Source organism: Mustela nigripes, chromosome 2 (genome assembly GCF_022355385.1).
Source record: "Mustela nigripes isolate SB6536 chromosome 2, MUSNIG.SB6536, whole genome shotgun sequence".
Lineage (NCBI taxonomy): Eukaryota > Metazoa > Chordata > Mammalia > Carnivora > Mustelidae > Mustela > Mustela nigripes.
In genome coordinates, this window is record NC_081558.1 from 11,861,654 (window position 1) to 11,889,092 (window position 27,439).

Below are 27,439 nucleotides of genomic sequence, written 5' to 3' on the forward strand. Positions count from 1 at the left end.
GAGCCATCTGCCATGCGGGCATCCAGGTCTGTGGAGCGGTTCCGGATGAGAATCTAGAAGAGAAGGCATGCAGAAGGGAGGGTCATGGCATTAACAGAGGGACCAGGAGCATCCCTAAGTCCCCTGAATTCCCCAGTCCCCACAGCCCCTAGACTCCACAAAGTTCGGGAAGCAGCTACCTGCCAGCCACGATACATTGCCACTTCCCAAATGAGAAAAACAGAGCTGTATTTTGCAGGACGAGGGCTCAAACCCAGGTCTGATGCGTGTGCCAGCTCCAGAGTCCAAAGGGATTGGTGCATCTCACCTGGAACACACCCTGGGCATCCGCGGTGACAGCAGTGTGCAAAGGAGTGCGCCCTGAGTGGTCCTGGGCATTGGTGTCTGCCCCCGCATCCAGCAGCCGCTTGGCTGCATCAGCCCGGGCATAGCGAGCAGCCAGGTGCAGGGCCGTCTCGCCTGTGCGGTCAGTCCGTGCCCCAAGCTGGGCTCCCTGACAGATCAAGTCTGAGATGATGCTGGCTGATGTGTCTTCTGCCTCATCCTCCTCGGTGGGCATTGGCTCCAGGGCCCCCCCACAGAAGGAGGCCAGCATCAGTGGGGTGAAGCCATCTGTGGGGACCAGGAGTCTGTCACAAGGGAGGTGGGCACAGGGACCTTTCCAGGGAATACCACTGAGGACACTGCATTAGGAGGAAATGGGACACATGGGAGCACAAGAGGGAATGGCGCGTGCACACACACCTGTGTCAGGTACCCCAGAAGCCAGCCCAGAGAAGGATTCACAGGCAGCCCTTCCGTGATTTGTCACGAGAGGGGATCCAGGAAGCAGGAGGGTATCCAGGAGGGAGGGAGGAGCAAGCCTTCAGCCTCAGGCAAATTCCCAGGAGGTTAGGTCAGCCTGATCCTGAAGGGGGACTCTGGAGGCTAAGCTGTACCTCAAACTGCTGGAGGCGAAAGAGCTGTGCCTTTCCCACGCCCCCACCCACCGGGTAAGAGCCACTCCAGGGACATAAGATCCCAGGCAGCTCAGACCCTGGTCGCTTGAGGAATTTCAAAAGAGAGCCACAGGAGCAGGCCGTTTGGAACAAAAGCAAAATGAGCTGGGGGAGAACTACCCTGAAATGTGGCAAAGACGGATCCAAGAGGATCCAAATACTGTGATCTGCTACATTCCGCGTGAGCATTTGCCCTGGTTAGGGGAGCCACGCGCACCCCATTCCCCACCCTCCAGCCTTGGATAGCGCTAAACCCAGTCCCTGGCTCAAAGAGAGCCTTTAGCCCCGCCCCCTGAGTTCATCTGCATATTCCAACTCCCGGAGCATACTGATTAGCTGAGGGCTGAGCACGTGACTCTAGCCCATCCAATCAGAAGTCATTCTGGAACTTCTGCCGTTGCCGCTGGTAATACAGGTTTTATAAGGCGGGTGAGACTTGTGTCTACCGCGCAACCAAGGGACCGCCTCCGCAGGCTGGAGGGGGGCGGCCGTGCGTCCTGGACCCAAAAATCCATGACGCTTCTGGTTACAAAAGCCAGTAAATCCCTTGTTTTACTCCACCTAGTTTGAGCTGGGCTATTATCACTCACAACCAAGAGTCCTGATTAAACACAACCCTACAGACGCACGCTGGACACAGCCAACTCTCCCCCAGAACGCAGACCTAGATGCAACTTTTCGCAGCAGGACGGGGAAGGGGCATCCTTGGCGGGGAGGCCCCGTCACTGACCTGGGCCTCGCACATTGACATCCATGCCATCGGCATCCACATCGCCCTGCGGGGGTGTCAACGCCATGGCCGGCGCCACACGGATGTCGGCAGCAACCAGGTGGTGTTGGGTCCACTGGCGGCAATCCACAGTATCCTCGGCCCCCACACCGGGCTCCTCTACCTGGAGGCACAAGGACCAAGGCTCTCACAAGGAGTTGAGAGAGATACAGTTAGAGGGACAGTCTGAGCACCCTCACAGGTTCCTCTCATGGAAATGCACTCACAGTCCCAAAATACCATGAATATCCTCCTTCTCTTATACCTACGGAAACAGGAAATTGACATGCTGGAGCTCAGAACTCCTCAAAGGAAGAACAGGGATTTTTTTTTTTTTTTGTAAGATTTTATTTATTTACTTGAGAGAGAGAGAGCACGAGAGGGATCAGAGAGTCAGAGGGAGAAGCAGACTCCCTGCTGAGCAGGGAGCCCAGTGCAGAACTGGATTCCAGAACTCCAGGATCATGACGCCAGCCCAAGGCAGTTGCTTAACCAACTGGGCCACCTAGACACCCCAGAAGAAGAGGGATTTTACTCTGGGTTGGAAGTGGGGAGGGCCAGAAACCCAAGATAGGTGATCAAGGAAGAGACAGAGAGCATAGCACCTGTCAGAACACACCTCTCTATACACGAGACATAACATACCAAAAATGAAATTAGGGGAACAATATCATGACAACAGTATCAAGAAGAACATAATATTTAAAAGTAAATTTAACAGAAGAAATGCAAAACTTGCATTCTGGAAGCTATAAATCACCGGTAAAAGAAATGCAGGGGCGGGGCTGGGTGGTCCTTCACGGATCAATTTTAATCTGAGAAAAGGGTGATTGGGTGGGAGAGAAAGAGAAAATCAAGAGAGATGCTCTGGGTACCAAGTGGGACTCCTACTCAGTACCATGAACATGAACATAAGGTATCAGGACAGAACAGTCATACACAAATGCACCGATTTCCCTTCACAAGCATGGCACCTGGGCCCCTGGCAGGAGCTTGATAAATTTCAGACTCAGGGTCCAAAAGGCATAGTGATGTTATGGAAACAGGACGGAGTATTCTAAACTAGCCTGCCAGGATATTTAAGAGTCTTCAGGAACCAAACACAGCCTGATCAAGTCAGACCTGCGCTTAAGGACCCAGGTAGAGAGTTGAATTTCATGGAAGGGGAAAGCCAGATGATGGACAGTTGTCTCATCCTCCCTGACCCTTTCTGGTTAGCTGTCCCTCAGCTGGCAAATCACACTAGAGCTCTGAGCATCTCATTAGCAAAGTCAGGATAATGCGCTGTCATTCTGCAATGCAATAAATGCTATCAAAAACATATTGTAGGGGCACCTGGGTGGCTCAGTGGGTTAAAGTCTCTGCCTTTGGCTCTGGTCATGATCTCAGGATCCTGGGATCGAGCCCCACATCAGGCTCTTTGCTCGGCGGGGAGCCTGCTTCCCTCTTCTCTCTGCCTGCCTCTCTGCCTACTTGTGATCTCTCTGTCCAATAAATAAATAAAATCTTAAAAAAAAAATATTGTGGGGGCGCCTGGGTGGCTCAGTGGGTTAAAGCCTCTGCCTTCGGCTCCGATCATGATCCCAGAGTCCTGGGATGGACCCCGCATTGGGCTCTCTGCTCAGCAGGGAGCCTGCTTCCCCCCACCACCTGCTTCTTTGCCTACTGTGATCTGTCTGTCCAATAAATAAATAAAATCTTTAAAAAATCTTTAAAAAATCTTTTAAAAAAATCTTTATAAAAACATATTTTGCTTAAAAAAATATATTGCACTATCTACTTAATATCCACTTTGGGATAAGAATGAAAAAGAAAAGCCTGAGGTGAACAGATTTCTTCAGGTGTCGATTGTAATATATGTCTCTTTTCATGAACATTAAAATCTAGGTTAAGGGTGCCCGTGTGGCTCAGTCACTTAAGCAACAGACTCTTGGTTTTGGCTCAGGTCACAGTCTCAGGGTGGAGAAACTGAACCCCAGGATGGGCTCCACGCTCAGCCCGGTCTGCCTGAGATTCTCTCCTCCTTGTCCTCTGCCCCTCCCCCACTTGTGTGTGCACTCTCGCTCTCTCGCGCTCTCTCTCTCATAAATAAAGGGGAGAGGCAGGCTGAGAACTGCCTCTAGGCAGGGAGAGGCAGCTGAGAACTGAGGTGTATATTAATAGCTGCTTTATAGGATCCTCATAAAGATGAAATAAGATGCTTGTGTGTGTTCAAGACATTCAGCAAGTAGAAGGAAATGCTAGCAGGAACCTGTTACAGACAGAACTGTGCTCCCCCAAAAGTCATATGTGGAAGCCCTAACCTCCAACATGACTATATTTGGATGTGGGACCTTTAAGGAGGCAATTAAGGTGACGCAAGAGCATAAGAGTGTAGCCCTAATGCAATAGGATTGATATCTTTGTAAGAAAAGGAAGAAGCACCAGGGCTCTCCCCCTCCAGGCCCACAGAAGAATGCGTGCGTTCATGTGGACCCATGAGAAGGCAACTGTCAAAGAGCCCAGAAGAGAGCTCGCCAAGAACCAACCCTGCCGGCACCTTGACCTTGGGACTTCCAGCCCGCAGAACTGTGAGAAAATAAAGATCTGCTGATAAGTCCCCCAGTCTGTGGTATTTCATAACGGCAGCCCAAGCTAACAAAGACCCCACGGGTGTGGCCCCAGCAGAGGACATGGTGTTTAAAACCCTCTAGGAGCACTTTCGGCCTGCACACGCTGGACAGAGTTGGACCCAGCAGAGAGAAAGCAGAGTTTCTCTCTGGGCCGGGGGCTCCCCTCCAGGAAGATCCCACCTTGGCCTGGGAGCAGAGGCCTGGCTAGAGAGGGGCAAGATGGGGCGGGTGCCATGACTGTTCCCCAGAGCTGGGGAGAGCAGAGATTCCCCCTGACTCTCCCCCTGGCCATCGGGACCTCCACCCAGGACCCTGAGGGCAGGAATCAGAGAAAGGGGCACCACCTTCAGTCGCTTAGCCTCTGGGCACTCCGTATCCATCCAGTCTGTGGCCACCTCCCCCATCAGACTCTCGCTCTTGGCCATGTTCCTGTGGGGACAGTTGAAAGGGGGTAGGAGAGAGGAGACAGTGGGGATGTGCACCCTGAAAGGCGGATCGGGGGCGGGGTCAGAGAAGAGCTCCCAGAGGCCAGGTCTGGGTCTGGGTCTGGGTCTGGGTTCTGGGGTCCTGGGTCAGTAGGCACAGGAGACAGGGTCAAGATACAGGGTCCAAAGAGGGGGATGTAGGATGAAGTCAAGGTCACAGTGGGGGATAGTCAGAAGTTACGATGGGTGGCAGCCAGGATCTTAAGGTAGAATTGGGCAAGGAGTGGGGTCAGGGTCAGGACAGTGGGCTATGGGATAGATGAAGGTCACAGGCATGCAGCAGGGATTACAGAAGATGACATCAGGAGTCATGAGGATGGAGTTATCCTCACCACAGGTGAGAGATGAAGCCAGGATCAAGGAGGTTGTAGTAGGAATCAGGAGGTCATGAGGTCACAGGAGAGGGGTCAATTCAGGGGTTAGGTCAGGATGGGGTTGGAGGTCTTGAGGGACACATCAGGGAGTTGGAGGCGAGACCCAGTGCCAAGGTCAGAATGAAGTCAAAGGTCAGGGTGAGTTAGAGCCAGAGGCGGTACTTGGGGGCCATAGAGGATAGGGCCACGGGTCAGTAAGAGATTGAGGTACAGACAGGGATCATGAGGCCCACAAATTTGAGTATCACGGTGAAGTTCGGGAGGCCAGGATCAGGGCAGGGTCACGGTGGGGTCAGGGTCAGGGTCAGGGTTGGGGTCAAGGAAACTGAGATACAGGAAAAGAAGTCAGAGGGTCATGAGTCCAGGGTGGCCCCCAGGGATCACCGAGTCAGTCAGTTGTTAAGGGGATGAGCCCTGAGGTCCTGGCTGGAATCTGAAGTTAGGGTCTGCTTGGGATGAGAGGTTAGAGTCAGGGGGCTCAAGGGCTCCCAAGCGGCCCCACAGTCAGGCACGGGGAGCGGCCAGGGTCCTTACTTCATGCCCAGCGCGTCTTGGCCCACAGGCTCCCGCCGGCCCTTGTGGCCAGCAGCCACATCCTTGTGGAGCGCGAAGCCCTCGGGGAACCAGAGGGTGCTGTGCTCACGCTTGCGGCGGGCCACCATGACCCCCAGGACGAGGATGACCAGCAGGAAGACCGCGCTCGCAGCCAGCAGGGGAAGCAACGGCACGCTTGGCTCCGGCAGCTCCAGCGGCTCCCCTGGGGGCGGGAAGCAGGGGGGCTCGAGCACAGGCCCGGCCCCCTCCACCCCCGCGGAGCCCCAAGGCCACCCTCCTCACCCACCAGGCCGGGCCTCACCCCGCACGGCCCGCAGCGGGTACGGGAAGTCCAGGCGCTCCACGGCCGACAGCGCTCCCAGGTAGTCGGCCGCGCTCTGGGCGTCCGGGAAGCAGTGGTCATTCTCGGGCGACTGCAGGCACAGCCGGTTGTCGATCTCCAGCATCACCACAGAGCTGCAGGGATACGAGGGAAGGACAGGCAGGTTCCACGGCGCACCTGCCGTCAGCCAGGCCCGGAGCCCCGACCCCGGGGGGCTCAGAAGAGCCCTCTCCTCTCACCATGTTGTCAGGGCCCACATGCCCCCAGTCTGGCACCGAACCCCACTAACGCCCCGAAACCAGTCCTGTTGTGGCCACCAGGGTCCCCTGACCACAAATCCAGTGGGCACTGTTTTCACGTCAACATCTCTAGTGGATGCCGTCGGTGCACACCCAAGTCTCCAGCTTCTAACAGCTGACAGCCGCCTCTACTCCAGGAAATGGACCTCAGCAAAGTGGCGACCTCTTCACTTGGGAGGTGACACCCCTTAGGGCAGCCCTCAGCCCAGGACTGGCTGATACAGGGTGTACACAGTGGCCCTCCGGTCTCAAGGGGGCGACTGACTCGGGGTGTTATTTGCGCTCTAGAGTTCCCTGAAGAATGGCACTGAGGCCAGACGGAGACCCCTTCCTGCCTCCCCCTGCTTCCCTCCTTCCCTCTCTCCTGAGAGCACCCTTCCTTGCGGCACAGACGTCTGAATCCCCATCTCAGACTCTCCAAACTCCCTCTCACCTTGAGATGCCATCCTAGCTCTCTGGCTGCTCCCTCTCCTCTTTTGTGAACTGATTTCCCTCAACCAATCCCTGGGTCTCTGTGTCCCCAAGTCATTCTTTTGTCTCCACTTCTGTGAGTCCCTCCCATGGCTTCAACACCCTTTTGTCTTTCTCATCTGTGCCTTCAGCCTTGCCTGTCTCCTGGAGGGGGGACCTCTACAATACCCCAGACTCCTCAGATTCTGCAAGCCTATGATCCCTGTTTATCACCCTGTGTCCTTTTCTGGGTGAGACACACACCCCTGCCCCCGCTGCCCAGAGACCCTATCACCACACCCAGGGAGCATCCAGGGACCGGTAGGTCAGCCAGACTCCATCCACTCCCCCACGCCAACTGTCCCTGTCAGAGCCCCTACCCTCCATCTCTAGAATCCAGCCCTCCTTGGCCAAGGACCCCTTGCCTGCTCAGAGGCCACACCTCCCTTCTGGCCTCCCTCCCAGGCCACCCTCAGGAAAATTCTGTTTTCCATTTCTAAAACAAAAAAAAGGCAAAAACTACACATGCCCTTAACCACTCTGCTCTCCAGAGGACCCTTTCTGGTATTCAGAGGCACTTCTGTCACATCTTGGCAGGGTGGGGGGGTGGCACCTGCACATAGTGGGTGGAGGCCAAGCCCCCTCCCAAAGCCACCTCCTCCCCAAGCAAACAATGACCCAGCCCCAGATGACAGAGGTGCAGAAGGTGGGACATGCAGGTCACATCACCAAGAAGGCTCCCCAAGATGTTAAGGGAAGTGAAACCCATAAGCCCTGAGGAGCGGGGACCCTCCCCTCCCCGACCAGCACCCTCAAGGGCCCCCGCGGCTCCTCCAGTGCAGCACGCACCCGATCACCTCCGGGGCCAGCTCGCGCCGGTTCCGGGACTCGGAGCCAGGACCCGGCCTATGGTAAGGGAAGACCATGGCCTGGCCGTTCTCGTCCAGGCGGAAGCGCAGCGAGGTGCGCAGGATGCCGCTGAGCCGCTGCAGGAAGTCGGCGCTGGAGCGCAGCAGCTCCTCGGGCGGCAGCAGCACGGTGAGCACCAGCACGCCGCGGGCCAGCAGGGCGGGCACCTCACCCGCACAGTCCAGCCCGTCCCAGCCGCACTCCTCCGTGTTGCAGCCCTGGTCACAGCGGCCATCAGCAAAGTGGTCTGCACAGTACTTCTCGTACACGGGACTGGGGGAAGAGAGGAGTGCGGTCAGAATCGTCCAACACCCCCGCACACGCCCCAGAGAGGACCCAGACTCCAGAGACACAAGGGGTACAGACGGTGAGAGCAGAGAGGGCTCGAATGTATCCGACAGGTGTCAGGCCTTCTGCAAACCCAGCCGTTCCTTCTTCAGTAACTAGTAGCAAATAACTATGGACAGATGCCTGCTGTAGGCATCCAGAAATATGCCCGCCCAGGGACAGCAGGCATTCCAGTGGGCAGAGACAGGCATTGAAAGAGATGAATGAGCAGCAGAATACAGAGCATTTCAATTACACATCAGAAAAAGCTGAATATAAACACACACATATGCAGGATACTATGGGAATTAAAGGCTAACGAGGAAAATAAAGCAGGGGAAGTATTGGAGGTGGCCAGGGAGGAGCTCACTGAGAAGGGACTGCTGTTGGAGTGAAGGCTTGAAGGAGGTGAGGAAGGAGCCATGTAGCTTCCTGAGGGCAGAGGATTCCTGGCAGAGGGAACAGCCAGTGCAGTGCAAAGACCCTGAGGTGCAACCAAGCCTAAGGTATCTGAGAAATGGCAGAGGCCAGGGTGTCTGGGGCACGGTGAGTGAGGAGGAAAGTCAGGGTAATAAAGACAGGGAGATAAAAGTGAGGGAAGCGTTCTAGGCAGACAGAGGGACAAAAGAGGCAGAGCAGAGGGATGGACAGATGAGGTCCAAGAATGGACCAGAAGAGGTGTAGACAGGGACACCTGGGTGGCTCAGTCAGTCAAGCATCTGCCTTCAGCTCAGGTTATGATCTCAGGGGCCTGGGATCAAGTCCCCCGTCAGGCTCCCGGCTCATCAGGGAGTCTGCTTCTCCCTCTGCCCCTCCCCTCACCCAGCTTCCGCACATGCTCTCCCTTCTTTTAAATGAATGGATAAAATCTTTAAAAATCTAAAAAAAAAAAAAAAAAGTAGACAGACATTTGGGTGTGCTGAGGGACGAAAGGAATTCACGGATGGACAGAACAAAGTCCAAAGATGGACAAACAGGACAGGGGGAGAGGCAGATGGAGTGCGCAGGTAGAAAGAAAGACACAACACGGACAGGTCATGTCGTGTGTGGTCGGAGGGACAGAGAGCAGTGGCACATGGGTGGGCAGATGAGCCGCACAGACAGACCAACAGCACTCAGACGGGCAGACAGGGTCCACGAGGAAACTGAGGGCGAAGGAGTGGACATCCTACGGACAGTCTAAAGATGGACTGACATTAAGCCAGCGAAGCAGCAGAGAGAGAGGCAGGGCCCACAGATGCGCAGGTGGGGCCGACGGACGGAGAAGACACAAACCGGCGAGCGGTCGAACAGACCGGTCCGAGGGACGACGGACAGACAGACAGACGGAGGGGCTCACTTGCAGGTGCGCTCGCGGCCGCCGGCGCGGCAATCGAAGTTGTCGTAGAGGCAGGCGGGCGAGCTGCAGGCGGGGTCGCAGCGGCTGTTGTTGAAGAGGCGCCAGCACTGCAGCGCCGCGCACTGCCGCCAGGGGTCGCCCACGCTCAGCGAGCAGTCGCCGCCGTCCCAGCCGCAGCCCGGGCTGTTGCACTCGCGGTCGCAGCGCTTGTCCCCGCTCTTGGCCTCGCAGGCGGCGCTCGGGCACAGGGGCTCCTCCGGGGCCTCGGGCGCCGCCGTGGGCGCCTCGCACCTTGGTCCGACCCAGCCCGGCGCGCACGCGCAGCGGAAGAAGGGTGCGAGCGGCGCGGGGCGGCAGGAGCCCCCGTGGAGGCACGCGGAGGCCACGCAGCTGGCGTTGGCGGCCCCCGGAGGCGCCCCCCGCGCGCCCCGGCAGGCGGGCCCCGATAGTCCTGGGGGACAGGCGCAGCGCGGCCCACGGACCGTCTGCTGGCACGGGACGCCCGCCGGGCACTGCAGCTCCCGGCAGGTGCGCGCCACCCGCTCGCAACGCGGGCCCCAAAACGGCTGGGGAAAGAGAGGGAGCGAGGGATTTGGAAAGGTGGAGAAGAGAGAAAGAACGACAGGGTCAAGGCTTCGGAAGATTGAGCCTCCAATCTCCCCAGGTCCCGCCCAACCTCACCCCTAGCAGAGAAGCCCCTCCTCCAGCCCCCCCCAGGCCATGCCTCCGAACTTGTGCCTCCCCGCAACACACACACACACACACACACACAGTCTCTCTCTCTCTCTCTCTCCAGTTATTTTCAGTATTTCTCAGGAACCCCCTTCCCTTCCACCTCTCCTCCCCTAAAGCCACGCCCTCCAAAAAGGCCATGCTCCCCCTCCTCTCCCAGAGACAGGGATGTGACCTACCGGAGTGCAATGACAGGTAAATGTCAGCACACCCCCAGGGCCTGGGCTGGGACGGCACTGGCCTCCATGCTGGCAGGGCTGGGACTCGCAGGGAGACAGGGCAGTCTGACATCGGGGACCTAGACAAGCAGGAGCTGGCGGGTCAGCCACAGGGTAGGAACACAGGCAGGGTCCCAGGGCAGCCGCCTCGGATGCTTACCTGTGAAGCCTGGACGGCAGATGCAGCGGAAGCCCCCACCTGGGTCCTGCAGACAATCCCGAGTGTGTGCATCGTGGCAGGCACCCGGGTGACACTCATTGATGTCCGCCTCACAGCGCAAACCAGTGTACCCGGGGGGGCAGCTGCAGCGGAAGCCCCCCACCAGGTCCACGCAGGTACCATTGTGCAGGCACCGGGGGCCCTGGTCCAGGGGTGGGCCTGGGCCACAGTCGTCCTCATTAATCTCACAGAGCACACCTTGGGGAGGGGAGGATGGGGGGGAAGTCAGGAGGGGACAGAGACCTAGCCTCCCATCCTGTCCCCCAACCCTGGCCCTGGCATACCCAGTGTTCCTGGGGGGCAGGAGCAAAGATAACGGGCCACAAGGTCGATGCAGAAGCCCCCGTGCTGGCAGGGCTGGGAGGCACACTCATCCACATCATCCTCACAGCTGTCCCCTGTGTAGCCAGCTGGACACTGCAGCGATGTGAGACAGGGACCTCTAAGCCCAGAGGGACACAGATACTCCCCAGGAAGACACAGAGATCACAGAACAAGAGGACCTACAGTCTCATCCAACACAGAGAGCCATGCCCCGTGTACAGAAACACACACATACACACACACACACACACACACAGTACAAGGAAACACACCCAGTCACAGAGGGTTAGAGACACAGCCAGTGCAGAAGGACACACACACACAAATGCACAGGATAGACACACAGGAGAAACATCCAGATGTACCCAAGACACATACAACCAGAGATGCATTGGGACACCAGCATGTGCATTCACACCTAAAGGGCAGGGTATATGGAGGAATACAGAGATACATCTAGAAAACAACCGAAGACAGAGGCACACCCAGACAGACAGAAAGTCTCTCAGATCAACCAATAAATACACCCACAAGATTATACCCAAAGACACAAAAGCAAAAACCAGACATGCAACACACCCACACCAGGTCACAGACACACAGCATGACTAGCTCCCCTCTCCCCAAGTCTGGGTGCCCCTTACCTCACACACATAACCCCCCATGTAGCCTCGGCAGGTGCCCCCATGCTGGCAGGGCTGGCCCGAGCAGGGGTCCACCTCCTGCTCACAGTGGCTGCCCGTGCGGCCTTTTGGGCACACGCAGTAGTGGGAATTGTCCTTGTCCACGCACTGCCCACCTGTCTGACACAGCTCTTCCAGCCGCACCCCTGCGCAGAGGAGAGCAGGGTCAATCACGTATTGGCTCCTTCCTGACTGCATCGCTCACAGCATCACCAAACACCCCTGCTGGCATCAGTCACCAGGGTCTCACACACACCCCACTGGGTTGTCAGCCCTCCAAACTGGCACGGTCTCAGACACTGTCACACAAACACATATCCACACCTTTGCTGTCCACCCTAGCTCAGTCACACACAGCTACCTCATCCTTGCTACGATGTCATCCCAGCTACCTCATGGTGACAGAGGCATCCACCATCCTGGCACTGGCCAGCTGCCCCACATTACACATCCACAAAAACTCAGCCACACACCCCATCCCGCCCATATGCTCTGCCATAGCTTTGCTGGATTCTCGTTAGCAAGAAGTCTGTGCACACACACCCTCTGGAGCCCCACACCCAGCCTCTGTGCTCCCCCTCACCCATCTGGGCTGCAGCCTCCCTGCAGGGCAGACTCCGGATGTCACAGAGGCGGCCGCTCCACCCCGGGGGGCAAAGGCAGTAGAAGGTGGCCCCGGTCCGGGCACAGCGACCCCCGTTCTGACAGGGCGCGCGGCTGCACCAGTCTACCAGCGTCTGGAGGGGAAGCTGTCAGCGTCAGCGCTCAAGGACCCCCGAGGAGCCGCACCCCAGCTTCTCCAGGGTCCCAGGCAGGCCCCTACCCTAGACCAGCCCTCCAAATTCCTCCCGCAGGCCCCCGGTGACGCCGCCCACCTGGCACTGCGCGCCAGTGAAGCCCTCTGGGCAGGTGCAGCGGAAGCCAGGGTGGGCAGCACTGCAGACGCCCCCATGCAGACAGGGCCGAGAGAGGCAGGGGTCAGCCTCATGCTGGCAGTGTGCACCCGTGTAGCCCGGACGGCACTGGCAGCTGAACGAGTTCACGCCGTCCACGCAGGTCCCACCGTGGAAGCAGGAGCTAGAGGGGAAGTGAGGAATGGGTCAGGCTCCGCCCCCATGCAGGCCCCGCCTTCCTGGCCCCCCCCCCCGCCAAAAGGGCACCCTTCTGTGCCCCCCCCCCCCCACAAGAAGCTGCAGCCCTAGCAGAGGTCCTGCCCCTTCCTGTCCCTTAGCCCCAACTTACCAAGTACTTCAGAGCTACGGTGGGAGCCATGTGGAGGCCCCGCCCTGACCTGGCCTCGCTCCTTTCCGGACCAGAGTCCCTAAGGTGACCTCCAAACAGATGCCCTAACCCTAACCCTTCCCGGACACTGCTCATCACAGATCAGAGCTGTGAGGTGCGTGCCAAGCCAAGAACCCTCTTCTTGTCCCCACCCCTTCTCATGTTCCAAACCCCATCCCATGCTAGGGTCCCCAAGCTCCTAGTAGGGACCCCACGCACCTGGGGCTGCAGTCTGGTAGATCCTGCTCGCAGTGGAAACCGCCATAACCAGGTGGACAGGTGCAGGTAAAGGAGGCCACGTGGTCAGTGCATGTGCCTGGGCCACAGGGGCTGCTCAGACACTCGTCCACATCTCGGGCACAGCGGGGACCAGCGAAACCAGGAAGGCAGGAGCACGAAAAGGAGCCCAGGCCATCCTGACAGGAGCCACCATTCAGGCAGGGGTCTAAGGTCCAAAGAGAGAAGCCCTGGTCATACACTTTGCCCTCCATCAGCTCAACCTGACCCAGCCATGCCTTTCATAGAGGGAACTCAAGAGGAAACCAGGCTTAACTGGGAGGGGCACATTTGGTCAGAGGGATCAAATTCTGTCCCCTCTGTGGCCTCATCCCCTCCCTTATCTGGAAGCCTCACCTATGTGCAAGGAAGAGAGAGATGGGGGAGCCAAAAGGTCCCTTTGAGCTGCCAAGCACATGCTGCTAGATGTGTCTATTCAATTCCTGGGCACAGCACTGAAGGCCTCCAGACCTGTGCTAGCCAGTAGAGTGGTCATTGGCCTCGTGTATCTAGTAAGCCCTTGATATGTGGCTGACCCAAATTGGGATGGGCTATAAGAGTCGAATAAACACTAGATTTCTGATTTTGAAGACTTCATATAAAAACAAAAATGAATGTAAAAGAGCTCAATAATTTGATATTGATTACATGTTAAAATAACACTTTAAATGTTTAAATAAAATATTTATTTATTATTTATTGATATTATTTATTTATATATTTATTTATTATATTAATATTCTTAATATTAAATTTAACTTTTTTTTTTTTACTTTTTCAATGTGGCGACTAGAAAAATTTTATGTGTATATGTGGCTTACGTTACTGGCCTCTCAGACAGTGCTCCTGGAGCACTCACTCGGGGTCTATCATGTCATACTTTCCACATAACGTTAATTTGCTTGTTGCCAGAGGCAGCCTACAGGCTTCAGACAGACCTGTGCTCAGATCCCACCTCATCCCTCTCCCTTCGTGACCTTGGGCAAGCCACCTAACCTCTTTGGGACCTCAGTTTTCAAGAATAAAATGGGGAAAGTGAGAGAAGAGTGAACAAGAAAGCTCAGTGCTGAGCACATAGTATGGGCTTGAGGAATGTGCTCACTAGAGCAGCTCCTCCCTCCCCCCCGGATCTCCTCTGAACTCACTGGGGTCACAGTCATCAATGTCCTGGTCACAGGAAGGCCCACTATACCCCCTGTGGCAGGTACAGCTGAAACTCCCCTCCAAGTTGGTGCAGGTACCATGGGAGCCACAGGGGGAGGGCCCAGCACACTCGTCCACATCCTGCTGGCATCGTGGGCCTAGGGATGAGGAGCGAGGTAACATCCAGGGTTAGAGGGGGCAGGGCAGGGCCTGAGAGTACCTGGCCCTCAGGAAGAACTGGAAGGCTGAGGGGGTGAATACAAGAACAAAGTGTGTGGCCATTTGCCTCTGGCTGTTTTGCACATGCTGTTCCTAAACTGCCTTGCCTTATTTCAGTGGGTAGTGAAGGCTTTCTGATTGAGGTCTGCCCCTCCAGGGAGCTGTCCCCAAACCCTCGGCCTGAATCCTAGCTTCCCCACTCCCGTATCCCTTCATCTTCTCCAGAACCGACCACACGGTTGCAAGTGTCTGTGTTCAGGTTGGTCCCTTCCTAAAAAGAAGCCCCCTCAAAAAATAGGGCCAAGGACATGTTTCCCTCTGGGTCCCCAGCACCACCCACTATGCAGCAGGGGTGCAGAGGAGGTGAGGAGGAGGAGAAAGAAGCAGGTGATGTACCTTGCCAGCCAGGGGGGCAGGAGCAGACAGGCAGCTGGCCAGGGACAGACTCGCAGTGGCCCCCGTGCTCACAGGGGTTCGGGGCACAGGGGGACAGCAGTTCACACTGATGACCTGTGGTGGGCAGGCAGAGTGAGATAGTCTCGACAGATTCCTCTTCCCCATCTCCTTCCAGGGTCCCCACCTTGTTACCCACCTCCAAATCTCCCGGGGAGGATAGGGGAGGAAAAGGGGAAAAAAGCCAAATGCAGAGGAGGGGGAGTGGAGCAGAAAGGAAATGAGCAGGAAGAAGTGGGGAGGGCGAGCCTGGGGTGGGAACGTGGGGACACACACCCTGTACACCAGGGGGACAGGCACAGTGGAAGCCCATTCCATCACTGGTGCAGGTGCCACCAGACCGGCAGGGCTGGGATTCACAGGCATCTCGAGCCAGGCTCTGGCTGCATCGGGGACCACTCCAGCCAGGCTCACACACACAGCGGAACCTGGAGGGGAAGGCAGTCAGGGCATGCCCATGGGCAGGGACACAGCAAGGGTTCAGGAGTCGGGGAGAGTCCTCACCCTCCGGGCGCATCGTGGCAGACACCATGACTGCAAGGATCCTGGGCACAGGGATGGCTCGCAGGAAGGCAGAGTGGGGGCAGGGAGCCAGGAGGGCAGAGGCAGCGGAAGCCATTTTCCCCATCCACACAGGAGCCTCCGTCACCACACGGACTGGACGCACACTCGTTGATCTCCACGTTGCAAAGGGGCCCTGGAGAGCACGAAGGCAACCTCATCCCAGGACAAGGACGATGGTGCCAACAGGGAAAGGCAACCTTGCCTCATTTAGCATGGCCACACCCTCGAGCAAGACCAATCTCACCTTCATAACACATCAGCTCTTGTACAGATTAAGACAGCCAGCGCCTCAACCCAGAGCTGCCCCCAGATCATACTTGTCCCCAGACTTCCATGAAATCACCTTCATTTTCACCAAGGATTACTTTGGCCCTATGCAGAAACACGATACCTGAGACTGGACCCTCATCTGTGTTCCAGGATAACCTTGAGCTGATATGGGGACAACCTCAGTCCAGTGGGAGAGAGCACAACCTCAGGGCTAAGTGTGGACAATCTCATTGGACAAGCAAATGCAAAGAGAGGGGCAAACTCAACTAAGAACAGAGTACTTTCATCCTCACCCTCTCAGCCTATAAAGACCCTGTTCCCATGGCAGCCACCTGCCCACCTGTAAAGCCAGGCTGGCAGACACAGTCATAGCGGTTGATGCCATCGCGGCAGACTCCAAAGGTGCAGGGGTTGCTGGCACAATCATCAATGTTCACCTCACAGTTCACTCCTGGGGAGGGGGAACACGGCCACCACTGAGTCCCGCCAGGGGCACCATTCCCAAAGCCTCTGTGCCCTTCCTGCCCCAACCCGGCCTCCAGCCCCACCTGTGGTGCCAGGAGGGCAGCGGCAGAGATATTTGTCCACCAAGTCTAGACATTTGCCTCCGTGGCGGCAGGGCTGGCTGCGGCACTCATCCACCTGGCTCTCACAGCGTGTGCCTGTGTATCCCGGGGCGCAGGCGCACGAGAAGCTGGCAATGCCGTCCACACAACGCCCATGGTGGCACGGGTCCGGGGAGCAGTCATCCACGTTGCGCTCACACAGCGTGCCCTCAAAGCCTGGAGGACCAGAGGGTCAGGCTCCACCCACCTGCCAAGGTTCTGCCCGCAGCCGTGGCCTCGGACCAATCCTCGCCCAGCTCTACCTCAGGCCCTGCCCATCTAGCCAACAGGACGTGGGCTCTACTCAGGCCCCGCCCCTTGACTCCCTCTAGCCACAAGTTCCAGGACTCGCCCGCCCCTGGCCAAGACACTTGCACAGATAAATCCCATCCCCAACCGCAACCTCTCCTCCAGTCTTTACCCTATCGGCCCTGTTCCGCCTCACTTCCCACTCTGGACTGGAAATAGGGACACATGGGAAGTGCCTGGGTGTAGGGGGATTTGGACACTCCCCCTCTACCAAAGTGCACCCCTTCTCTGGCAGACCCATTGGCCCCACTCCTAGCCTTACCACTGCTTACGTCCATCATTGGCTCCACCCCCTGGCTCTGTCATTGGCTCTCTCGAGTCCTGCCTTGCTGTAGCCCTGCCCCCAAATTGTCCCCAAGACTGTTATTTGCCTTGGCCCCCCTCTGTCCACCCCCAGACTCTTGCTGGCCTGTCATTGGCCCTCTCTCACCCTCTGCGCAGCGGCATTCATAGCCATCCGGCTGGTCCACACACTTGGCTCCATTCCGGCAGGGTGTGCTCGCGCACTCATCCACATCCAGCTGACACATGGCCCCACTGAAGCCTTAGGGTGGGAAGTGGGATGGGCAGAGGCCCAGATAGGGTCAGAGACGTCACCCCGTGCCAGCCCTGCCTTGTTTGGGTGGGATGAGTGGGATGATCATTTACTTAGTTTTTAATGTGCGTGTGTGTTGTCTGTTTTTTAAATAGGCTCCATGCCCAGTGTGGAGCCCAACGCAGGGCTTGAACTCAAGCCCGAGACCAAGACCTGAGCTGAGATCAAGAATCGGGTTTAACCCGACGGAGTCCCCCAGGCACCCCAACTTGGTTTTAAATTAATTTCAAGGTTTTTCATAGCACGTGGTTTCTGTTATGAAAGTTATCCACTAACATGGTCTTAGAGGGCTCCCCTAGAGCCTTTGCCTCTGCAGGGACCTGTCTCCTTCAGGCTCCCGGGCCCAGGGTCCTCACCCGAGGGGCAGGTGCAGCTGAAGCCGTTGACTCTGTCCTTGCAGACCCCAGCGTTGACACACGGGCTGCTCTGACACTCATCCATGTCCACCTCACAATAGGTGCCTGTAAAGCCTGGGGAGTGAGGGAGGGGGGTTAGGGCAGTGCGGGTTAGCTTCTGGTCTAAAGGGAGAGCACATGGGAAGGTAATCCCTTTCCTACCCGAAGACGACGGTTCCTCTGAGCCTTGCTTGGCCTTCCCCATCCCCACCCCCCAGGGCCAATCCCAGATTCAGCTTTTGACCTTTTGATGGACCTCACCCAACTGTGGATCCCAACGGCCAAAGCTTATGAGCCTCCCTATGGGCCTTCCCTTCAGACCACTCTCTTCCCTCTGCAGTCCTCACACTCTACCGGGTCCTCGGGTACCAGGCCCAGCACCCACGTAACCTTGGGCCCAGCCTCCATCACATCTCAGGGTTAGTGCAAGACTGTCTGCAGGCTCCACCTTGACCCACTCCAGCTCCGGGTCCGGCCCTCGTATCATCTCCCGCCGCCCAGTGGGTCCTAAGGCACAGACTCCAGTCCCAGCCCATCGGAGGTTCTACAGACTCCCTTTGACCGTGGCCCCAGCCATGCACAAAGCTGCTACTCTGGCCCAGCCTCCACCTCATCTCAGGGTTCCATTCCAGACAGTTTCACCAGGAAAGGGGGAGGGAGGTGTCGTGACCTGCAGGCTTCCCTTGCCACGCCCCCAGCCTCAGGCTCCGCCCTAGCCACACCCGCCACGCACCTGCCATGCAGATGCAGGTGAACTGGCCTATTCGATCAAGGCATGTGGCCTGGTTGCGGCAGGGCCCGGATAGGCACTCGTTGACATCAGTCTCACAGCGCGGGCCAGTGTAGCCACGGCCACACTGGCACAGGAAGGAGCCCTGTGTGTTCACGCACCGGCCGAGGTGTTCACATGGGTTGGCGCCTGCAGGAGGAAGCAAGGCCAGTGTGAGTGTGGGTGGCTAAGGATCCACCTCTCCCCTCCCTCCCAACCCTCAGACAACACACCCCCCCTCACCAATAGAGCACTCATCCACATCCTGGTCACACGCCCCGCCGGTGAAGCCTGGTGGACAGGTGCAGATGGCCCGGCCATTCACGGGGTTCGTGTCGCAGATAGCATCCTCGTGACAGGGGTTGCTGACGCAGGCGTCATCCAGGTGACATAGAAGCCCTGGAAGACGTTTGGCAGAGTTCGGGAGGGACCCTCCAGCTCTGCCAAAGGTCTCACATCCGCCACATACTGTTTTGTCTTTTGTTTCTATCAACGTGCAGTGTATTTAGGAGCTATTTTCCCCAATTGTTTATTATAAAAATTTTCAAATGTACAGCAAAGTTGATTCACACGCCCACCACCTAGATTCAACTCTCATAAGCTTCATGTTGTTGTTGTTGTATTTCGGAACCACTCGAAAATGAGTTGGAAACATCCACACACTGTTTTAAAATATGTTGACTCCTTTTCTAATTACATACTCTCAAGTCTTTGCCGCTGCGGTATCTTCTGCCTGACTCGCCCTGTCCTCCATATCCAAGTCCCCCTCCCAAACACCTTCCCTGACCCTGGCCGCTTGCAAAGGTCCCATCTCTTTCTCAGTCACAGGTAGCTCTCTATTCCCATGGCTCCTGCCCTGGACTGTGGGCCAGCATCTCCTTAGACCCCTCTCAGGCTCACCCTGTACCCCAAATCATTCTAACACTCAAGTCAGACTCCATCCCTGCTCTCACTATAGAACCATCAATGGCTCCCTGCTCCCTATAAGGAAAACAGCCACTCACCAGTCTTGCCCATGGGACAGGCACAGTAGAATGAGGCCACACGGTCATGGCAGGTGGCCCCATGGAAGCACACGGCCGTGGCACAGTCATCGATATTCTGACTGCAGCTCTCGCCGGTCCAGCCATTGACACACACACAGCTGTGGCCACCCAGAGTGTTGAAGCAGGTGCCCCCATTGTGGCAAGCGTTGGGCTGCAGCTGACATTCATCCACATCCTCCGTGCAGAATTGGCCTGTGGCACACAGACACAGCAGTCCACACCCGCTGCACACCCACCCAAGGTCTGCCACCTGGCTCTCTTCAGCCCTGCTGCTCACCTGTCCATTCAGGAGGGCACTGGCAGTTGTAGGTGTTCACGCCATCCACACATGTCCCCCCATTTAGACACCGGTGCCCTGGACAGTCGTCCACATTGACTTCACAGTTCTGGCCCTCGAACCCTAGCAGGGGAGGAAAGCAAAGACCGTCACTGCCAGGCGGCCCGCTGTCCCTGCACTCCTGCTGCCTCCCCAGGGCACAGCTTCCTCACCAGGAAGGCAGGCACAGTCATAGGTGAGATCGCCACTCTGTCTGCATGTGCCCCCGTTACGGCACGGTGAGGGGGCACAGGGCACGGCAGCATTCTCACACAGTGGCCCCGTGTAGCCAGCTGGGCACTGGCAGCGGAAAGAACCAGGTGTGTTGAGGCAGGTGCCACCGTGGCGGCAGGGCCCTCCCACCCGGCATTCATCCACATCGCTTCGGCAGCTGCGGCCCTGGTAGCCAGGCGGGCAGGAGCAGATGTACCGGCCATCGGGCCCCACCGAGCAACGGGCACCGTGGGTACAGGGGCTGCTGAGGCAGGGGTCCGGTAGGGAACAGTCGGGACCTAGAGGGACCAGAAGAGGGTGAGCTTGGGCTGTTCACATGCTTGACTGGCTTGGGCTTCCCTCCAGACCATCCCTTACCTCGGAAGCCACGGGGGCAGCGGCAGGAGAACCGGGCGGTGCCTGCCACCACGGAGCTCTGGCAGACGCCCCGGCCAGCACAGGGACCCGAATGGCAAGGGTCTTCCAGCTGGCATCGCTCACCCACCCAACCTGGCGGGCACCTGTAGGCAGAGATAGCTTAGTATTAGGGAAGTACTAGGGTGGTACCAGGCAGAAGCATCCCAGACACAGAGATACACACACGTGACAGCAAGAAATACACATGCAAGTAGCCCAACAATCAGGCACGCCCGTTTATTCATGCAACCAACATTCACTGACTAACTACTGTGTTCTTAACAATAGGAATACAGTCGCAAACACATTAAAAGTCATCCCCACCCTCTTTATGCTCACAACCAAGCTGGGCAAAGAGAAGATACACAAATCATGAATGAGATAACATGCCAGCATGGGGTGGTAAGGGCCATGAAGAGTTCAGCGGGTTGTTGTTTTGTTTTTTAATTATTTATTTATTTATTTGACAGAGAGAGATCAAAAGTAGGCAGAGAGGCAGGCAGATAGAGAGAGGTTTGGGAAGCAGACTCCCCGCTGAGCAGAGAGCCCAACGTGGGGCTCGATCCCAGGATCCTGAGATCAAGACCTGAGCCGAAGGTAGAGGCTTAACCCACTGAGCCACCCAGGCACCCCAGTTCAGTGGGTTTTGAGTCATGGCCCCAGGAAAGAAATGCCCATGTCCCAGAACCTGTGATTCTGACCTTATTGTGGAGGTAACTAAGTGACAGATAACAAGATGAGATCATCCTGGATTTTCCAAATGGGCCCCCAAATCCACTGGCCGAGGGAGATATGGGAGAAAGAAGAGAAGGCCAAGTGGAAGACAGAAGCAGACACAGGGTGTTGCACCCACAAGCCCAGGAGCTCCTGGAGCTGCCAGGAGATGGAAGAGGCCAGGAAGGATTCTCTTGGAAAGGCCCTGCAGATGGCGGGGCTGCCAGCACCTGGAATTCGGACTTCTCACCCCCAGAACTGTGAGAATAAATTTCTCTTCTTTAAACCACCCAGTGTTTGGTGGTTTGTTATGGTAGCCAGGAAACTAGGACACAGGATGAGGGAGATGAGTAAGGAAGGCAGGCAAACATGGTCTTTTTGGACTGAAGAAGGTAAGGGAGAGGGGTATGGGGTTGTGTAAGGAAGAGCCTTCCAGGCAGAGGGAATAGCAAATGCAAAGTCTCAGACTCCAGAAGACAACCACTCTGGCACAGAGAGACTCAGAAACATACACAGATAACACAGCAGGACAGCCAGTTCCACATACTGGCCTGGCAAACATTCAGACCCAAATCCACAGCTCAGTTCACAGACGGGTAGCTCTCATGTGGAGAGAGAGTGTAACTCAGACATCCCTTCCTGCCACTGGGAGGAGGAGGTGGACGCCGTGCTGGTGCCCTCTGACTGGGAGAGAGCCCTCCCGCCTGCAGCCCCTTCCCCAAACTCCCCAAGAAAACCTTGAGTAGGAAGGAAATTAGGCGGTTGGCCTTAAGACTGGAAACCTCCGGAGGCAGAGGAGGGACGGAGGGACACTGGCGGGGTGGGAGGGAAGGGTTTAGACTGGCAAGAGGGTCCAAGGTCCCGCCCCGACGCTGCCCACCCCTGGCGCGTTCCCTCCCTCTAGCTCATCCCAGCCGCTTGGGGCTAACCTCAGGCAGCTGACTCAGTTCCTAGCGTCACCCACAAGATCCCCCACCCCGGCCCCCAGCGAAACAGGCCGGGGCACGGCAGGGCAGGGGTGCCAATGGTGTTGAGAAGGGAGGGCCAGGCTCCCAGCCCCCTTCCCACAGCCCCGCAGGGTGAGGACGTCCGTCACTACTGCGGGCCGAGAGAGGGCGCGCTGCGCCGGGCGCGGGGGACTGCCGGTCCCACCGCCAGGCTGGGCGCGGCCGCGCGGCCCCCTCCCGACGCCCCGGGCGGGTTCCCACGCTCTGCGCCCCGCTCCCCCGCCGACCGGTCGGGCCGGTTCCAGCCTCCGCCCGCGCCCCGCCTCGCAGCCAGGGCTTTGGGGGAGCCGAGAGGGGGAAGAACACTCTTGGTTGGGGGTCGGTAGGAGGGGAGGAGAGGGGAGGGCGGGGGAGGGGAGGGGAGGGGGTGCGGCGAGAACTGGGAGACAGAGACATTGCCTTGGAAGGCTACTTTGAGGAAGAGGCTAAGGGGGGATTCGTGGGGAAGTGACATATTGGGACGTTCCTGAAAAGACACGAGTATTTGGAACCTTGAAGGAGATTGGGGGGCCCGTGGGGAGTGGTTCTCACGGCCCAGCTCGCGGAACAGCCCGCTCCACTCCGGGGAATCCGGGCTCCGGGCCGCCGCGCGCGCTGGTGATTCACCTGTTGAGGGGCGGAGCAGCCGCCGCTGCATTCACCTGTCGGCAGTATTCCAGGTGCTGAGCTCCACTGCGCAGGCGCCAGGCCCCGCGGCTCCGCCTCCCAGGTGAGTGGTTCCAGATAAGGTCACACTTTCCCCCACCCCCACCAACGCAGACTCCTAACCCGAGGAACCCGCTCGGCAAGGCTAAGTCCCCACCTGGGTGAGCCCCAGTGGGCTCCAGTCAAAGCGCGTGTGTAACTTCAAAGGGGCTCTCCGGGATCAAAAGTCACCCCAGACCCGCCCAGCTTGGCACACACATTCAATTTGTTGTTGAATAAATGAATACATTAATGAATCAATCAATGGCTACTATTACTAACAACAGATATTATAAAAGGACCTACCCATTTCCCCAAAACCTTGAGACGTTCACCTTTATGGCACGTATTACCTGTGCCCCTACTAATCTTCATCATCATCTTCTTCCCTATTTATAGAGCACTTACTGCTCGCTGAGCATTACACTGAGTTCATCCCATGAAGGGTCTCTTAATCTTTATAGTCAACCCCATTAAAGAGGGACTATGATTGCCCCATTTTCCAGATGCAAAAACTGAGGTTCAGAGAGCTCAAAGCACTTGCTCAAGGTATCCCAGAGCCCAGAATTCAAACTGAGTTCTGTCTCCCTCTGCTCAGTTCTTTCCCAGCCTCTGCTCAGCAACGTCAACCCTCTGCCTTTCCCTATATTATCTAACAACTGAATTCTTAGCCCCTTCATGGTCACAAGCCAGGGGGAAGTGCCCCTATTTCTGAGATCCAGAGAGAAGTGACTAACCCAAGGTCACACAACAAGAAAGTGGCATTGCAGAGCTGTATTCCAGCCCCCTTTATGCCCGCCACTAAAGGTCGAGACATGGGAAGATGCAATTGGTGTGCCCACTATTGCCAAGCCATTGGTCCCTGAAGATCTGTTGATTGAATAATAACTACCTCCATCAGAGGCTTTACACATTACCTCAGGCAGCCAAGAACTCTGTGAAGTGGGGTTTAATGTGCCTGTTTTCCAGACCAGGACACCAAAGCTTAAAGGGTTTAGGTCCCAGGCAGTCAGCAACACGATGTGGGATCTGAACCCCAGCCAGGCAAATTGCAGAGCCCCTGCTCTTAACCTTCCTCACTTCTTAACCCTGCTCAATTCCAATGGGGAACAAGAGGTTACCCGAGCCATACACATGTAGGAAGTGGTAGAGGCGTTGGTGGTGGACACAGAGGCAAGGGAAGAAGACAGACTACCTCCCCACACAGGACCCACTGATGGCACAGAGCCAGGCACTCACAGGCAGGCAGCCTCCCGGGAGGGCAGCTGGGTGCAACGACCTCCATTCATACACGGGCTTCCGTCCAGGCAAGGAGGTGCTGTGTGGGGGCAAAGGAAAATTGGGGGGGGTCAGTCAGGCACCCAGGAACCCCAGCTCAGAGTGACAAAGTCCATCCTTCCCTCCCCCAGGCAACAGCTGCAACGGGCTGGGGGTGTCTCTGTGGGTGCATGGAGCCCCCGCATCCCCAGTTCCCACGGCCCCCCGCCCCGGCTCCAGCTGTTGGGGCTGCAGCTGTCCCTGCCAGCTCAAGCCCTGGGAACCACAAGGCAGGGGCGGGCAGGAGGAGGTGCTGACTTGTGCCAGATGTGGGGACTCAGGAAGCTGCCAGAATGGGGGGTGCAGAGGCAGGAAGTGAGGGTGCTGAGCGTTGAAGGGAGGTCCGGGGCTGTGTGCCCAGATCCCAGGGTAATGGAGAGGGCAGGGGCGAGGAGGCCTGGGCCCCTGGGTCTTTGTTGGCCTGATGTTGGGCCAGCTGGGCAGAGCTGTGTGGTACTCTGGTGAGAGGGGCTAAGGCCTGTACCCCACGCCCAGCCAGCACTGGATGCTGCAGGGATAGAGTGTGGGTTGAAGGGAGGGGCAGCTGGCAGTAGGCATGTGCTGCCCGGTCCAGCGTCCTCATCCCTGAGGGCTGTGTCCCTCTGGGGCGTGGCAGTCTAACTGTCCTGCCAGACTGGTCTGTGCCAGACGCGGCTGGGTGTGAGCTAGTGGAGAACTGCGTATGTCGGCAGGTGTGGGACCTCTGTGTGTGTGTGTGTGTGTGTCACAGATGGAGAGATGGAAAGAGACGGAGAGAGACAGAGAAAAACAGAGACAGACACAAGGAAACTAGAAGCAGCCGACACAGAGAGAAGGCAGAGAAGTACAGAGAGAGAGAGGGAGAGACACATAAGTTGAGCTGGACACGCGAAGAGGACAACATGGCATGTGTCCCCTTCCTCAGGGGACAGGGAGAGACAGGACACTACCGCCCAGACAAGGGCCTGTGGGTGTTTGGGAACTCACAGTAGGAGCCATGTGACACAGACTGCCGGCCTCAATGAACAGCAGGCCATGTGAGCCATGTGTGCGTGTGCTCGAAGTACATGCGTGTACAAATGCCTGCGCCATCTATGTGTGCACGGGTGCCCATGCACGTGAGCCCTATTCATATGGTACACAGCTGTGTGTCTCTGGGTCTAGTGTATTCTCAGGTGTGTCTGTGTATGGGTTGGGTGTGCCTCTCTGCATGTGTTACACTGGGTGCAGGCATGCCTTGGATCTGTGTGTGTCTGAATGTAGGCAGGCAGCGAGTACAAGGCTCTGGGCTGCTGATCCTTGGTGTGTATGAACATGTGCAATTGTATGTGCAAGTATGTTAGTGTGCGGGCTGCATATCCACTGGGCGGGTGTACTGCGTGTGCGTGTGTGTGTGCACGTCTCTAGCTGCCTGTGTGACCCCGGGCTGTGTGTGCCACAGATTGTGTGACAGGCCAAGTGTGTGTGCGCGCGCTGGCCCCGCGGGGGCGGCAGCTCCTGCCCCATCCTGCCCCGTCGGGCACCCGGCTGGGCGGTGCAGGCCCTTCCTTCCCAGCGCCGAGCCCCACAGCGGCTCCCTGGGACCCAGGGCCAGGGGCTTTCGGCCAGTGTCCCTCTTCCGCCGGCCAGGCCTCCCTTGGGGGTGTGCGCCCCCGCAGCCCCCGCCCAGGCCCCGCCGCCCGTACCGCTTTGTCTGGCAAAGAAAGCGCGAGGCCGGCCCGGGGGGGGAGGGGGTGTCTAGACGGCGCGGCCATTGTCCCAAGCGGGGGAAGGGAGAGCGGGGAGGGGGAGGGGCGGGGGGCCCCGGCCGGCTGGGGAGGGGCTCGGGCTGCGGAGACGGGGCGCTGGAGCTGGAGAGGAGCACGTGGGCTCGCGCCCCCCGCCCTCCCTTTCCTCCCCTCGCGGGGGCGGGGTCCCGTGGCCTCCCGGTCCCTGCGGCCAGGGGAGGGAGCGGGGCCGCGGGCGGGGAAAGGGGCGCGGGCGCCGATGTGCCTCCAGCTCCGACTCCGGCTCCGGGTCTTGCCGCGCTCCGGCCTGAGAAGTTTTTCCCCGAGTTCGGAGCTCCGAGAACTTCGCGCCCCCTCCCCGTCCCCCGCCCGGCCAGGCCAGCCCTGGGTGTGTAGGGGGGCTTTTGTGCGAGGGGTCCCCTACCTGGGGGTATTGGGCATCAATCGTGACTTTCCCAAGACTGCAGACCGACGTGCATTGGGAGCAAGCCCCAGACTCTTGGTCCCCCCGATCTTGCGTCCCTGATCCCCGCACCTCAAGCTTCCAGTCCCTCATCCCTGGGTCCCTTCATCCGCAACTCTGATCGTTCCGGGACCCCTATTCTTCGGACCTCTGGGGACCTGCCCCCTCCCCCTACTGAGCCCCTGTCCCCCCGGGACTGGCACGTAGCCCCCGAGCTCCTGCTCCCTGCCCCCGCTCTAGTCCTTGTCTTCTAGACCAGCTCCCCAGTCCCAGACTCGGGGGTCCTTAAACTCCGCTCTTACCCTCCCCCAACCCACCCACCCAGTCCCGCCCGCTAGGTCCCAGCCCCTCACCTGCAGCCCCGGGCCCCGCTAGCAGTAGCAACAGGGGCAGTGCCCACACGAGCGGCAGTGGTGGCGGCGACGACATCGGGCGACGGCGGCGGCGGCGGCCCCGGGTCCCCGGCCCCATGGCGGCAGGCCGCGACCCTCCCTCCTCCCTCCTCCCTCCTTCCCTGGGCTCCGGGCGCGTCCCGGGCCAGCCTCCGCGCCGCCAACTTCGCCAAAGTGAGGCTGCCGGGCCGCCCCGCCCCCAGCCTTGGGCGGCTCGCCCCGCCCCGGGGCCGGCCCTGAGCTCCCCCGCACCCCCCACCCCTACCCCCTACCCGGCCTCCCGGGGTCCCTGCCCACCCTCCTCCACCCACACAGCCTGGGACCCGCAAACCCTAGGAAATTCAGTCCGGCTATGCGGTGAAGCGTGGGTTGAATCCGCAGTGACAGACACACAGGCTTCGTGAACACCCTGGCTCCCAGCGCACACTCAGAGCCCGGGACACACACAGAGCCAGGGCTCAAACACAGACCTCCAGATACCCCAAAACGGAAGCCAAGCTCGTCCTGAGAAGCTCATGCACACACAGCTACCACGCACAAATGCACATGCATGCCCAGAGCTTCATGGGGATTTAGAAGCTCAGGCCCAGCCAGGCGGTGTGGGCGGGGGGGGGGCAGCGTCTGCAGCCTCAGACCTCAGACACACATTAGAAAGGAGCCTCCCGCATG

At 58.0% G+C, this 27,439-nt stretch overlaps 1 protein-coding gene across 1 annotated transcript; it reads right to left on the reverse strand.

Moving 5' to 3' along the window:
* Positions 1-502: 502 nt before the first annotated feature.
* Positions 503-26,907, reverse strand: NOTCH3 (notch receptor 3). Its single transcript, XM_059389261.1, has 30 exons — positions 26,732-26,907; positions 24,132-24,210; positions 20,449-20,591; positions 20,031-20,369; positions 19,819-19,941; positions 19,500-19,733; positions 18,739-18,894; positions 18,460-18,645; positions 17,688-17,801; positions 17,167-17,280; positions 16,371-16,604; positions 16,163-16,273; positions 15,493-15,685; positions 15,265-15,416; positions 14,932-15,045; positions 14,319-14,474; positions 13,117-13,342; positions 12,492-12,693; positions 12,200-12,353; positions 11,578-11,762; positions 10,894-11,026; positions 10,550-10,807; positions 10,351-10,469; positions 9,440-10,005; positions 7,714-8,046; positions 6,080-6,249; positions 5,773-5,995; positions 4,724-4,808; positions 1,729-1,891; positions 503-683 (listed from the first exon to the last, which is right to left on the reverse strand). Exons 1-30 carry the CDS (start codon positions 26,847-26,849, stop codon positions 595-597), a joined length of 5,472 nt encoding a protein of 1,823 aa, XP_059245244.1. The 5' UTR covers positions 26,850-26,907; the 3' UTR covers positions 503-594.
* Between the last annotated feature and the right edge of the window lie 532 nt (positions 26,908-27,439).

What these genes read in the sequence shown, in the direction of transcription:
- NOTCH3 (XM_059389261.1), bottom strand. Translation starts at nt 26,849, where the DNA reads ATGGGGCCGGGGACCCGGGGCCGCCGCCGCCGCCGTCGCCCGATGTCG. An exon ending in TTACCTGTCATTGCACTCCG is followed by an intron (nt 10,006 to 10,350) that starts GTAGGTCACATC and finishes CTCTTTCCCCAG; the next exon opens with CCGTTTTGGGGCCCGCGTTG. An exon ending in GCGGGGTGAGGCCCGGCCTG is followed by an intron (nt 5,996 to 6,079) that starts GTGGGTGAGGAG and finishes TCCCGCCCCCAG; the next exon opens with GGGAGCCGCTGGAGCTGCCG.